Source organism: Chrysemys picta, chromosome 15 (genome assembly GCF_011386835.1).
Source record: "Chrysemys picta bellii isolate R12L10 chromosome 15, ASM1138683v2, whole genome shotgun sequence".
Taxonomy (NCBI): Eukaryota; Metazoa; Chordata; order Testudines; family Emydidae; genus Chrysemys; species Chrysemys picta.
In genome coordinates this window covers 13,177,937-13,193,382 of record NC_088805.1, presented here as the reverse complement: position 1 = coordinate 13,193,382, position 15,446 = coordinate 13,177,937, and the positions used below count along the sequence as shown (strand labels likewise).

At 42.6% G+C, this 15,446-nt stretch overlaps 1 protein-coding gene across 9 annotated transcripts in view; it reads right to left on the bottom strand.

The window, feature by feature from the left end:
- UPB1 (beta-ureidopropionase 1) overlaps positions 1-15,446 on the bottom strand; it is a 44,732-nt gene that overhangs the window by 5,418 nt on the left and 23,868 nt on the right. For all 9 annotated transcript variants that reach the window (XM_065567930.1, XM_065567928.1, XM_065567926.1 and 6 more), the window contains 4 exons: positions 14,489-14,658; positions 8,193-8,274; positions 4,541-4,583; positions 2,143-2,297 (listed from right to left, as the gene is read on the bottom strand). In XM_065567930.1, the coding sequence (XP_065424002.1) occupies positions 2,143-2,297; positions 4,541-4,583; positions 8,193-8,274; positions 14,489-14,658 (450 nt within the window). The remainder of the gene's footprint in view (positions 1-2,142; positions 2,298-4,540; positions 4,584-8,192; positions 8,275-14,488; positions 14,659-15,446) is intronic.

The following is a 15,446-nucleotide window of genomic DNA, read 5'->3' as shown; positions in this document are numbered from 1 at the left end:
TTGCTGTCAAGGGTTGTCTGGGTGGGGAGCAAGAAGGTCAGCCCATCACCCCCAAATGTCAAGCCACCTCTGGCTGTTCATAAGTAGAAAGGGGATATTGTATTTCCATCAAATGACAAAAATGTAAACTGCTTCCTACTCCTTTCTGGTTGTCAAAAGCCCCAGTTGTCCTCTACTCAGCTTCCAAAACTTCCAGCAATGCCGGTTTGCACTGTCAATACAAAACTGCAGCACACTGGAAACAGAAGACGTGGGGGCAGATAAAATAAACAACCAAATATAAAAACAGCACAAGGGATATTGTACTACTCATTTTCATACTGCAATAATAATGTCCACATTTGAATGTATCTAAAATGTGCTGTTACAGTTGAGGGGCCCTTGTGTATTCTCTGATGACCAAGACCTTCGTTCTGCTGAAATGACCCCTCATTTTACTGAGGATGTAAAATTCAGTACCAGTATACCACAGCCACCAAGAGTCCTTTCCACAGACGCTAGGTCCAGTATGTCACAGAATATATAAAACCATATGGCACAGGCGTATGCAAGAGCAAACCACAAGGAAGCTGGATGTATTTTTGTACAGATAAAGACCTAAAATTCTTTGTTACCATGTCTGAGTTTCAGGGGTCAGCAACCTTTCAGAAGTGGTGTGCCAAGTCTTCATTTATTCACTCTAATTTAAAGTTTCACGTGCCAGTAATACATTTTAACATTTTTAGAAAGTCTCTTTCTATAAGTCTATAATATATAACTAAACTATTGTTGTATGTAAAGTAAATAAGGTTTTAAAAATGTTTAAGAAGCTTCATTTAAAATTAAATTAAAATGCAGAGCTCCCCGGACCGGTGGCCAGGACCTGGGCAGTGAGCGTGCCACTGAAAATCAGCTCACGTGCCGCCTTCGGCACACATGCCATAGGTTGCCTACCTCTGGTTTAGACACTGGAATACAGTATTACTGAAGAACTCAAGCAGGAGGAGGATGACAGACTGTAAAGGTCACCAGCTAGAGGGTTTATCCTACTTGTTGCCAGGAGTCAAGGTGCATATTGGGTTCAGGAGGAAAGGGTGATCGAAATTCCAGACCTATAGAACTTCTGAGGACTAAAACTAAGTGCTTGACTACATGTGGACTCTCTGGGTATGTCTACACAGTGAAAAAACATGTGGCTGGCCCTGGTCAGCTGACTCGGACTCACGGGGCTCAAGCTCCAGGGCTGAAAAAATTGCTGTGTAGACATTCAGGCTCAGGCTAGAGCCCGGGCTCTAGGACTCTGTGAGGTGGGAGGGTCCCAGAGCTTGGGCTGCAGCCTGAGACCGAACATCTACACCGCAATTAAACAGAGCCTTAGCCTGTTTGCCCATGAGCCCAAGTCAGCTGGCATGGGCCAGCTGCGAGTTTTTAATTGCAGTATAGACCTACCCTCAGGAAAGTTCATCTAAATTAACTAAAGATGTGTTAGATTAGTTAAACCACAGTAAACCCGTGTGGATGCTCTCATTCAGAATTAAAGTGGCCTAAATTCCATTTAGCTTAATTCACTTCCAAAGTGAAATAGAGCAAGAGGTTTCAGAGGTGAATGGGGGCAGTTTTCATGTCTGGCTTCAGGCTGTCTGCAGGCTCAGGAAGTGAGCAATCCACCACTTAACCTTCTGAGTGTGATCTTCAGAATCATAAGGACCAGAAGGTTTCATTTTTTAGCAACAGCTTAAATTCCACAAAAACTAATGTGTAAGGCCCATTCAATGTCATATAAAAGTTAGCAAACTATTCTTAGAGAACTGGCCAGGTTTCTTTACAACCTTTGGGTCAGCAACCTTTCAGAAGTGGTGTGCCAAGTCTTCATTTATTCACTCTAATTTAAGTTTTCGCATGTCAGTAATAAATTTTAACATTTTTAGAAGGTCTCTTTCTATAAGTCTATAATATATAACTAAACTATTATTGTATGTAAAGTAAATAAGGTTTTAAAAATGTTTAAGAAGCTTCATTTAAAAATTAAAATAAAATGCAGAGCCCCTCGGACTGGTGGCCAGGACCCGGGCAGTGTGAGTGCCACTGAAAATCAGCTTGCATGCCGCCTTTGGCAAACGTGTCATAGGTTGCCTACCCCTGTTTTAGAGAATAAGGACTTACCTTAAAACTCCATTTGTCACTGGCTTGTCTGCAAAGGTTTAGATCCACCTCAGTCACCAAAAGCCCATCCTGTGTGCGAGACAGTCCAGGTGTCCGACTGCCATCTGGCGCAGCCACATAACTCGAGCCATAAAAATATCCCAAGTCATGGTGGGCTTAATAAATAAAAAATATAATAAATAGTAATAATGATAATAATCAACGTAGAATGCCATGGGCAAATAAGTATGCAACCTCACATGTTGTTTCCCCTGAGAAACTCAGGATAACTTCCTCTATTTTTTCCACCCAGCTGTGCCCTCATTTAACTCAACAAGCCACCACAGTGAAGCCACAGGAAAACTGTAGCTCTAACCATTAGTTACCTTTCCCACAGAGGAGAGCTTTCACATAGACAAACAGGAATCCATGCAACTTTCATAGGCTTTTCATAATGGATTACTGTGCTTGCTAATTATTAAAACTATTTGCATTTAAATAAGGGCTTTGTTTCTCTCTCCCATCTAGCCTACAATCAAGTAAATGCCAACTGTGACATCGCAATGTGTTTCAAAGCAACTGACAGAGTTCACAGAATTAGCTCTTCAGTACAGGACCAAAGTATAAAACATTGAGATAGGAGGAAGAAAAATCTTATTAAAAATGCAAATATCTTCAACAGGATCAAATGATTGGCCACAAGATCAAGAGCATCAGACACCTCGAAAGTTCTGCACTGCTTAGTGTGGGCAATCAAAGCAACCACTAGCCACCTTCATGCAGCAGCTGCTAATACTGAGCTCCAATGTCAGGCCAATACAAGGATCTGTAGCAAATGAGTTGGCTGAGACTCAGACTGAGGCCAGAAAATAAACAGAGAAGATGGTGGTTCCCACAGGACAAATGCTGAGGCTACAAGTGAATATTGGTGGGTTACATCTACCCCAAGAGAAAGCAGTTCAGAATCTCAGACCTCTTTTGGATTTCTGAATAGATAATCAGGGAATCTGACAGAGTACAAGTTTATTTGATTTTTATAACTTATCCTTTTGTTCAAGCCTGTAGTGAACACAACAATGCATTAGGTTATTCTTTTCTTTCTTCTCTTATTTCTGAATTATAATTAGTGTTTACTTTTGCCCGTCATGTTCTCACCATTTATAATGATATCAATTAAAGAACAGAATAAAACTGGCCAAGTATATTTTGGTTTGCTCCTGTGAAACCCCTCTAAGGTATGTCTTCACTGCAATTAATTTGGGCTCTTAGTCAGGTGTTGCCCCTCACCCCACTTCCATTCATACAAAAGCCTCTCTCCTAGGTCTGGTGGTGCTTTACACTCAGGCTGGCTGGCTGTATAGGCGAGAGCTCCTGTGTTGCTTCCACTTGGGCTGACAACTCGTCCACTTTGCAGTAAAGATGCAGGCTAAATCACTCATGCACTGACACCTCCAATGGCTTCCCACAATTTCTCCCATGTGCCCAAGACAGACAAGTTCTACCATGATTCACTGGGAAAGAATCATAGGGTGTCTCAGCTTACTGCAGCACAAAGAACGATGGGATATGCCCTCAAAAGTCATAGCAACATAGTGAATGCAGTATCAGTGAGGACACAGTCACACAGGTATTGCACTCCCCCTGCTGGGGCTAGATTAATCCAGGTGCTGATCACTCATCTTAACTCTGCAGTGAAGACATATCTGTTGGGAATTGCACATTTGTCTATTTATAAAATAGGCATTACAACAGGAGTAATCGACAGCCTAAAGGAAGGTTCTGGGAGTCTGCTATAACCACATCAGACTCAGACAACTGTTGTAAAGAGGCAACGTTTTATAAAGCAGTAAAATGGAGAAGTCCAGTAAGAGAGTCTCCTGTATGTCTTAGCTCCGCACCCCATCTTCAGCATCATGTGGCTCGGCATGTCAGAACCTATAACTTTATGTAAACCATTCACAAAAACATATGAGACTCAATAGATCATCTGTGTGTCTGGATATGGACTATATGAAGCTAATCATTTTTCACATTAACTTGTGTATGTATCAACAGTACTTGGTAAGAGAATTTCTGGCATGGATTTAAAGTCAGAACATGAAGGTTAATGCATCATCATAAACCTCACTGACAACATAGGGCAAATTTATGGGGCTTTGCCTTGAAAGCTTCCAGGGATCAGACAGACTGGAGTCCCTAGGAAGGATATAACAGCCCTATATAAGCACCTCCAATGACCATATGCCACTGTACTTTGGATATCTTTCCTACTAGTTGCCTGTAGTTTCTATGACAGTGGCATTTCTGGGAAGTAAGGCTGCTCTTAGATATGGAAACTACTGGCAGATAGCCGGAAAGATAACTCTTCATGCTTCAAAATCAACAATTAGCAACACATGAAGGTATTTGCTGAACGTACCTTTCCCACCATCTCCAGATGTAAATGCATTCACGTAGTATTCCTGTGAAACAAAGGCCGTTTGAAATGAGGCTGTAGATGGCACTATAATCTCATTTCATGCAAGAGGATCTTGCTGCAATACAATGTTTAATATACTAACATATTAATTAATGCTTGGCATACATCTGTTAAGACTTGTCTGGCTTACCGTCAAACATTTCCTGTAGAAGGGAATCTTCAGTGTCACCTAGTTTCTAGATTCAAGGTAGTGACTGTCTTGCTAGAATTTTAGGATGGACTAGCCTGGAAGACAGGCATTTGCTTGGCTGACAGCATTGTATTCACAGCACTTTGGGGAATATGAGCAGTAATACTAGAGTGTCACAACTCTGGTCATGGCAGAGGCCTATGCGTGAAATCTTTTAATGTGGGGGAGCTGGTGCGCAGGCAGCAACCTCATGAAATTTGACAGGAAGGAGCCCTGGACCCGGTGGCAGGGGAGTCTGAGACAACTGGAGGTCTCTGTCCTGCTGCAGCCCTCATCCGCCTTCACAGCCGCAGAGAACTAACAAGTCCTCAAATACACCTGTTCCACCATTGGGGTTTTGAGAATTAATTAAATTAATTAATTAATGGAGATATCCTATCTCCTAGAACTGGAAGGGACCTTGAAAGGTCATTGAGTCCAGCCCCCTGCCTTCACTAGCAGGACCAAGTACTGATTTTGCCCCAGATCCCTAAGTGGCCCCCTCAAGGATTGAACTCACAACCCTGGGTTTAGCAGGCCAATGCTCAAACCACTGAGCTATCCCTCCCCCAGTTCGAGGTGAAGTCTGGACCGTGCTTCATCTGGAACTTCACCTCAGAACTGTTTGCCAAAAGTGATCCTACCAGGAGTACAAGACTCTGGATGACATAGTTCTGAGGGTCATTGGGACACACAAGCCCCTCCACCACAACAAGTTAACAATCCAAGGAGAGGACAGCTCTGGTATGGGGGTGGGAGAAGAGAGATTTATATGAGGTAGTCTTTGCAAATAATAGAAAGGAAGAACGTATGGTCTAACCAGGTGGACACAAAGCCAGATTCATGTAGAGCACCTTACAAAAATACACACACTAAGGTGCCCAACAAAGAATTTGCATGTGCATTAGCTCTGAATGTTGCAGTGTTGATGAAGTCATGTTGGTCCCAGGATATCAGAGAGACAACTTTGGTGAGGTATAATCTTTCATTGGACCAACTTCTGTTGGTGAAAGAGACAAGCTTTTGAGCTACACAGAGCGTTTCTTCAGGTCTGGGAAAGGTACTCGGAGTGTCACAGCTAAATACAAGATTGTTTAGTAACTAACACGTTTTAAGGAACTATTCACTGAAGTGGTCCATTAACACTCCTCCAGTCATAGGACAAAAAGGGGGTTAATGGATTGCAGATTATTGTAATAAACTATAAATCCACTGTCTTTATTAAAACCATGATTTATAGTGTCCAGCAAAATTATGAATTTAAACTCATAGGCTCATCTTTTGAAGGAATTGTGCTAGTTTCCTCTGAGGATGAGGACTGATAGGTCAGATATGGAGTGGAGTGATTGTTTTGTGAAAAGTATTTGCCCATGGACGATATGGTATTTTTGTCTTTTATCATTTTTCTGTGAGTTCATTCAAGAGCATAATGACTGTCTGGCTTCAGCCACATAGTTGTTACTGGGGCATTTAGTGCACTGGAAGAGGTACATTACATGTTGTGATAGGCATATGTAGGACCCATACATCTTGAAACGTGTGTTGTGGCAGATATTGACCATTGTAGCGGTAGCGATACGTCGGCAGATTTCGCATCTGTTTTTATGGCAGGGTCTCGTGCCGCTTTGAGTTGGTGGGTACTGGTCTGTGGGGAGCTTGCTTCTGACAACGAGCCTGGAGACATTAATGGGTTGTTTGAAGGCCAGAAGAGGAGGGTTGGATAGACTTCTTCAGGAGGTGCTCCCCATCGAGTATGGGTTGTAACTGTTTAAAGATACCCCATACTGGTTTCAGTAGAGCATGGTAGGTGACAACTTGGGGTGTGTGGTCGGAGGGTTTTCCCCCCCCCTGTAGTGAAGTAGGGTCTCTTGGGATTTTGGGGTGGCTCATTCCATGATGTGATCTACTTCTCTGGTGGAGTATCCTTGTTTGGTAAAGGTGGTTTTACACGTGTTAAGGTGTGTATCCCAGACTTTCTCCTTGAAGCATATTCTGTGGTAGCTGAGGGCCTGGCTGTAGATAACAGATTTCTTGGGGTGGTTACTAGATCTGTGAAGATAAGTGCGGTCATCCATGGGGTTTCTTGTATACAGTTGTCTGTAAGGTTCCACTGTTGAAGCTAATCATGGCCAGGAAGTTGTTGCTGCTGTGAGAGTGTTCTAGAGAGAGTTTGATGGATGAGTGGTGGCAGTTGAAGTAGTGGTGGAAATCCAGAAGGAAGTTAGGTCATCTGTCCAGAGGATGAATAGAATATCGATGTATCTTAGCTATATTGGTTTCATGGTGCATTTATCCAGAAATTCTTCCTCATGGTGGCCCATAAAGAGGTTGATATCGGTATTATTTTCATCCTCTGGACAAATGATCTAAACTTCCCTACAGGTTTCCACCACAACTTCCCTTAAATGGTCCCTTAAAATATGTGCTAACTACTTATGCTAAACAATCTGTTCCACCTTGTATTTAGCTGCACCACTCTGAGTACCTTTCCCAGATCTGAAGAAGAGCTCGGCACAGCTCGAAAGCTTGTCACCATCACCAACAGAAATTGGTTCAATACAACATATTACACCTCATTCACCTTGTGTCACTAGGTCTGAAGACAGGCCTCACCTACTGCACGTGAAAGTAAAATTGGTTCCATGATCTCAGCTGTTAAGGAGAGAAGGTGTCTGACTAGTAGGAACTAGCTCTGTTACAGAAGTGCAAGGACACATTTCATTTTCAATAATCCTAGTGAAGGAGACACTGGGTTCTGCATAGGAGCTAGGAGAATTAGCGAGAAGAGGAGAAGCATTCATCTTAGGCCCTGTCTACACTAAAGGGAAAAGTCGATCTAACCTACACAATTTGAGTTATGTGAATAGTGTAACTCAAATTGACATAGCTTAGATCTACTTACCGCAGGGTCCATGCTATGCGATGTCGACGGGAGACGCTCTCTCAGCGACTCCCCTTACTCTTCTCGATCCGGTGGAGCACAGGAGTCGACGGGAGAGCAATCTACGGTTGATTTAGTGGATCTTCACTAGACCCGCTAAATCAACCGCCGATGCATCGATTGCCACTCGTTGATCCCCCGGTAAGGGTAAACAAGCCCTTAGTTAAATCCTTCACCACAGAGAAAGAACAAGTCAAGAATAGGAAGGAGCCGCAGCAGAATGCAGGCTGCCAGCAGCAGGGCAGGTGGCTCACACTCTCCCTGCTTATTAGGTATCATACTTTCAATCTTCAAAGCACATTGCAAACGTTCATGAGAGAGGAGGTCTCATGCTATGCAGAGGAATACAGGAGTTTTCCAGGTGTCCTAGTGCTACCATGTAACCCCGTTAGCACTATACAATTCATTAGCTAGGATTAAAATGTGCTCAAATGTATAGATTCTGAAACTAAGGCTACAAAGCAAAGTATTCAAATACTTACTGTTCCAACTCGGTTTATGGCACATGTAAAACAGTGGTTAGCAATAGCTGCATTTCTTGCTTCAATTGGCCACAGTGACTCGCTGCAAAATAGTAACAAAAAGGTGGTGGTTATTGTTTATTTGCATGGCTCATAGATAAATTTGGATATTTCATGGGCTATGGACACCTGTAATCTTGAGCCTCTCGATCAGGGAAACCAAAGCTAACTACAGCCAACTCCTGTCAATGATCTTGGATCACAAAGAGTGGTCACCATTAATAGTCAGCATTTTCCACCAGATTCAGCATAGTTACCAACATTATTTCCATTCCACATATAGGGAGAGGCTATTTTATCTGGTAACATGGCAAATGCTGACTTTTAATGGTGACCACCATGATGAGAGTTTTAAATGCCTGGCTTGAGATTTTCAAGCAGTCCAGGGAATTTAGATATGCACCTTCCATTAAAGTTACTGCGAGAAATTTTTTTCAAAACAGTCTGGAAGACTTATATGTTAATTTTCAGGAATCCAAATAATATTTTGCAGCAGTGTAGAAAGTTTCTCGCTCTAATTGCCCCCCTCCCCCTTTCTCCAGGAGCAGTTTCTGAGGCAGGCAATGGGAAACTAGATTATCTGAAAGCTAGAAAAAAAAATTCCACCCCTTCTGCTCCCCTTGTTCTACTTGCAGGTTTCATAGAAATTTTCAACAAGTCATTCCCCTATGCTGGGCTGACAGAACAAAAGAAAAAGTTTGACAAAAGCAGCCCTGTAACATTTCAATCATTATCCATTAAACCAGTCTCCACACTGTATAGAAAACCAAGAACTGAGAAATGGGAAAGAATTCCTCCTCCTCCACCTTAACCCCTCAGTCCTTTTCGAAACTGGGATTTGATTTTGGAGACACTGAAAACTCAGTGTAGTTTTAGCCGTGTCAGTCCCAGAATATTAGAGAGACAAGGTGTGTGAGGTAATATCTTTTATTAGATTAACTTTTGAAGAAGAGCGCTGTGTGGCTCGAAAACTTCTCTCTCTCTCTCATCAACAGCAGTTGAGCCCATAAAAGATATTACTTCACTCCCCTTGTCTCACTGAAAATGCAGGAAGCCTTCCTTTCATTAAGCATAGTGAGACACAGGGATCAGATCATTCAAGAAGATATGGTTTGACAGTACCTACAGCACTGAAAAACAAGTGTGACTGGGTGTACACTCCTCTTCAAAATCACGCTCATAACAGCATGTAGCTACCCAATATTGAGCTCCAAGGGGAGAGTGTGGGTGGATGACTGTTATATGTAAATCTCAAGAAGACTCAGGCACCTACAAGATGCTCATTGGCTTGATTGAAAGGACTTGGTTTATTATTCCCCCCCTTCTCCCCCTTCCCCCCCCACCCCAACTGCTGAGCCAACCTGCCAGCACTTCTAAGAAAAAGGGACTTTGTTGAAAGGCTCCTGCAAATTACAATTTCACAGAAGGAAGGAGAAATACTGAGGGAAAAGAGACTATAGCCAAGAGGTTACTACAGAACAGCTTTCTTCCATTTTCCTAGGACACTTTTCTGCATGGGACTCAGGAGTCCTCTTCCTGCAATAAAAATTATACCCTCAAAAAGCAACCAAGAAAAGAAAGCTAATAATCAGGAGAGCCTGGAGCACCCAGAAAAGCAATGAAGTGCCTCAGGAAGGCAGTGTAATTTCCGATTGCTCTCCTCCTAATGGGCTGTAAATGGACCAACATCACAAACATTATTTTAATGGTGATATTTGTAAAGCCCACTACAAGTGACTCTGTATTTACTAAACTCTTTTCGAAGGACATTTTCCAATATTAAACAACCTAAATCAGCAGCTATCAGCTCTTATCGGGAAACAGAATTGCCTTAGGAAGTCTGAGTGACAAGATGCTGTACACTTACTGATTCAAAATTATCGTTCCCTTCCACACCACTCCAAATATACAATTCCCTGTACTGGGCTTGGTTGTGAGTGCGTGATTTATGTATTCACTATGCACTTATTTATCCATAATCACACTTCTCTGGCTACTGCAATCTCCCTACTCCGAGTGGCTCACGTATTCAGAATGTTCAAGCTGTTTGCCAGCAACAAAGATTGGCCTCGCTGCTTCAATCCCTTCGGCTGATGCAGAAAAGTTCCAAATGTACATGAAAGAGAAGGGGAGCCAGCGGAGAGCACAGAAAATGGGGCTGTCAAAACTTTTAAAAAAATGAATCCCTTCTCCATGATTTAAAACTTTTCTGTTCTCTCCTGTTCCGTTCAGCAGGGCTCTTGTTCCCAGAATAACTCAGACATTTATGTTTACACAGTTTACACTGGGAGAGGCCTGTCCCCTCTCTTTGTTTTTAAAGACAATGAAAGCAAAGATATATTGCAATTATTCTGGACAGACAAGCCCTGCTGAGTCAGAGGAAGGGAAAGCAGGGGCCTAAAGGGGGTTCAGTTAGTTTGGAGAGGTTGATTCCTTCTGTAAGATTTTCTTCCTTCACTTTCAATTTGAATATTACATTTAAAATTTCAGTAGCTTAAAAACAACTCAACAGGGCTTCCTGTTACCTCGATAACAGCCATATTCTGGGGCTGACAGACTCAAAGACAGTTTATTCAGCCCAGGAAGTGGTTATTACCTCAAATAGGAAGCACTATGGTCTCAGTTCTGCCAGGAGCTCTGCACCCCTATAGAATTCCTTGCATTACTGGGGCTTAAGTTATTAGAGTCCTCTAATGCTGCCTACAAAATGTTCTATCAAACAGCTCCTCACCTAGGGAAGGAGTGAGCTTCTTAAACAGGCTTAGCATTACTGAATATATTAATATTATTGTTATGCTGGGGGTTGGGCAATCACCCCACCTTGATGAAATTGTTAGGCATGTTAAACTAGTTGCCTTCCATTCAGGCTAAGTGAGGGGAAAACTAAATGCCCCTTTGTTTAGTGATGGCTGAAGCAATGGAAACCACTGCCCAAGGATTAGACCACTGGACCAAGGGGTTTCGTGGGGGTCTGAACACAAATACAGGGATGGGATACTGATTTGATTGCAGGGTGTGGGAAGGGGGCAGAGAGGCAGTACAAACACAAAGGAAAGGTAGCCAGGAAGCCTACCAGCCAGCCAGAGAAGCACTTGTAGTGTGACACTGAGAAAGAGCACATTTGGGTAGAGTGCTGGCTGGAAAGAGGCTTCGAACTGTGAGTAAATAGCTGCCTCCTGCTGTTTGATTCCTAGTGCATTCAGGAAAACAGGATTTTATGTACGTTCTTTGTAAATAAACAGGATTGCACCTGACTCCATCATCAATTTCTCCTAACGGAAACAAGTGCTTAGGTCAAAAAGGGTAACATTATTATTATTTCTTATTGGTACTACATTAGCACCTAAATACCAACTGAAATTGGGGCCCCACTATGCTAGACACTCTATAAACAAAGAGTGAGAGACACTTCCTGCCCCAGAAATATATATGTTTGAACTCGGCTTTTACTTAACTTAACCCATTTGACTCTTAGCATTAAAACAGAGCTAATTAAGAACCTGACGTAGGGCAGGGAAGATGACTCAAGGAATCCACTAACTCTATTTGTGACCATTATGTCAAAATAACTAATTCATATAACTTCCTCCTTGATAACTTGATTCCTGGTATAAAGCTTAGTGAATTTCCCACTCAGAGGAGCATCTTTATAAAGAGGGCAACATTAAGGGAACAGAAAAAAGATAATATGGTATAAATTCCTAAAAAAAAAAAAAAATGCACATTTTAATACCTGCATTTATACCACAGAGCATAAAACAGTATCACACCATCTGTAGCCAATAGATAAGGCACAGGTCTAAGTTAAGATAGTATTGCAATGAGCCCACAAACCTCAAGGCCTCTAAGAGAATAGCTTAGTTAAACTAATCAACGCACAAGGCTCAAAAAGCCTTAGCAGAAACAGCTAACCCAGAGTATCCCTAGATCACACGATATCCCAAGATAGAATGGTGTAATATGCAAGAATGACTAAACTGCTGACAAGCTAACCACAAGATGCTAATTTATACCAGCTTGGTATATTTTAAATTACGAACATCAGCAGATGGCTGACCACCAAAGTGCCACAATAATTAACTGATGTATATGCTAATAAACTTGAGGTAAAAGGATTAGTAACTATAGGAGAAGGGCACCCCAACATTAGTAGGGTGAGGAAATACAAATAAGGAAAAGAGAATGAAACCCTTACTGAATATACATTGGCATAGTGGTTTCAGCGTAAAACTTTATCAAAGTTGTATCCCAGCCTACATACCTTGGTGAGATGTGAGGCTGGTGAGATGCCAGGATGGTGGCCACTGGCGATAGTGAATCTGACAGTGAGGGTGATTAATAACATTTTGGATCCTTTTCCAAAGAATAGTATGAGTATATGGATGTTCAGATGCACATTCTGTATTCTCTTTAGCTACCTTGCTGGGTTGGAGTGTTTGTGACTTTACTAATTGGGGGGGGAGGGATAGCTCAGTGGTTTGAGCATTGGCCTGCTAAACCCAGGGTTGTGAGTTCAATCCTTGAGGGGGCCACTTGGGGATCTGGGGCAAAATCAGTACTTGGTCCTGCTAATGAAGGCAGGGGGCTGGACTCGATGACCTTTCAAGGTCCCTTCCAGTTCTAGGAGATGGGATATCTCCATTAATTAAAAAAAAAAATTAATAAAACTATTACAAATACAAAAGGTTTTCCTAAGTGTGAGTGTTGGAACCATGCATGTCGGAGCTCCCAACTGGATAGTAATTTTAATAATACTGGGCCTGATCTTGGAATGAGAACCTACTAATCCTCTGAGTAGAATCAATATAATAAATACATAATCAACAGGTCAGGCAACACTGCTTACTAGTAGAGGAGTGTAAATCCTACAGAACTGGATTTCTTTCAGACTCCACTGTCATTTGGATAAATGAAAAAGTACATGTACTATACTGTGTGTCAAGATGATACATTGACACATTCTGGAATACTGGACCTTAGCTAATAGATGCACTTGTGATACTGGCAGACCATGTGCCAGCTCATGCCAAAGCCCCAGGCCTCACTGAATGTTTACAAATGCATAGCCAGAAGCCAGGCCAATTCACTTGTGTAACAGTATAGAGCAAAGTGACTGCTAAACGTATGAGAGTGTATTTGATGTTTAAACGTCATAAAAAGTAATGGGATGTTACATGCTCTGTTTTAACTTATCTGTATCCCATTGTAATAGCAAATATTTACATCGTCTATACCCCTGTAACTAAATAACCCATCAATCTGAGAAAGAAGCCTTATGGAATGCAAATGAAGAACTTTAATAGCAAAGTGCTAATTTCAAATCAAGCGGTCATTTTATGTGGTGATTGGAGATCAAAGACTCTAAATGCATTCTTCACTCTCCATCTCCAAAAAGCCCACGTGGGTAGTGACCCTGTCGCTTGTTTCCTATGAGAAGAAGCTAGAAGTATGGATTCAGGGAAAAATCCCTCATCTCTGGAGTGTTTGGACTCTTACAGGGAAGGATACCAGATGCAAAGTGGAGATCCCTAGAGACAATCTCGGTACCTTGAAAACACTTTTGGGAAACTGGAAATTTATTACATCACTACCACCATTTGGAATTACAAACTGTGTCTCACCTTTACATATATTTTACCTGCTTTAACCTCTCAATAACTTTTATTTCCTTTTCTTAGCTAATAAGCCTTTAGTTAGTTTACTCTAGAATTGGCTACTAGTGTTGCCTTTCGTGTAAGATCTAGGATACCAATTGATCTGGGGTAAGTGATGGTTCTCTTGGGACTGGGAGCAACCTGAATCTGGTGTGATTTTGGTGTCAGTGACCTTTTAATCAGAAAGTCCAGTTTGTCTGGGTGGCAAGATAGACTAGAGAGTCTAAGGGGACTGTCTGTGACTCTATGGTAAGACTGATATAGTGATCCAGGAGTTCACATTTGTTACTAGGTTGGTGAAATCTAATTATAGAACACACCATAAGTTTGGGGTGTCTGCCCTGCTTTTGACAGTCTGCCCTGTTGTAGGCACTCACCGTTGTGAGCCACTCCAAACTGATATCCTCCCCCCCCCCCCCCAAAAAAAAAAAAAAAAATTAAGTGTAATTCAAAACATTTTTAAAATGTTGCTGTCCAAAAGAAACATTTAGGAAAAACAAGTATGGTTTTCCTCTTTCAGGAAACATGGGATGAGCAGGTATTTCACTCCACAATACAGCTCATCCCAAGCAATGGACAGCCCACAAGTTGTTTGTACTTTACCTGAGTTCTCCAGTAGTAGCTGAAGGGTTAAAGATAATCTCTGCTCCATTTAGACTGTACATGAGCCAGTTCAGGGGGTGATGGCGCCCAAAACAGATATTCACAGCAATCCTTCCAAACTGAGTCTGGAACACAGGGTGCCCTGTGTTGCCCTCCATATAGTAAGTAGACTAGGGGAAAAAAAACACAAGCAGGTTGTCACGGAGTCCCCGGGCGATGCTCTGGAACTGCTCCCCAAAAAGCCAGTCAGGACTTTGGGGAGCCTCCTCTCCCTCGGAGCAGACTGTCTTCAGGGCAAGAAGCTCACACGGCTTCACCTCCTGGGTCTGACCTTGGAGCATTCAGCATATGCCCCTCCGTGCACTTCCCACAGCGAGTTCACCCAAGCAGGGTCCTGGGGAAGCCAGAGGGTCCTGCACGCACCCCCAACTTCGCAGTCCGACGTAACTCTCAGCCAACCAGTAAAACAGAGGTTTATTAGATGACAGGAACAAGGTCTAAAACAGAGCTTGTAGGTACAGAGAATGGGATCCCTCAACCAGGTCCATTCTGGGGCTCAGCAAGCCAGACAACCTCGTCTGCACTCACTCAGCCAGCCCCAGACTGAAACCCCCTCCAGCCCCTCCTTTCTGGCCTTTGTCTCTTTCCCGGGCCAGGAGGTCACCTGATCTCTTTGTTCACCTTTAGCTATCCCCTTGCAGAGGGGAAGGGCCCCAGCCATTTGTTGCCAGGATAGAAAGTGTCGGCCATTTATGCACACTGGAGACTTAAGAAATGCATGGGGGAAACTGAGGCACACACACAGTATTCAGAGGAAACGTTAAGAACAGTCCCACTTCGTCACACAGGTGTCTTCAGGTATTGTCTTCAAGTTCACCCACCCCCCACTACCATCCTTTAAAATTCACTAGATCTCTGAGGCACAAACAGTATGTGAAAAGACAACACCCCTCAGCCA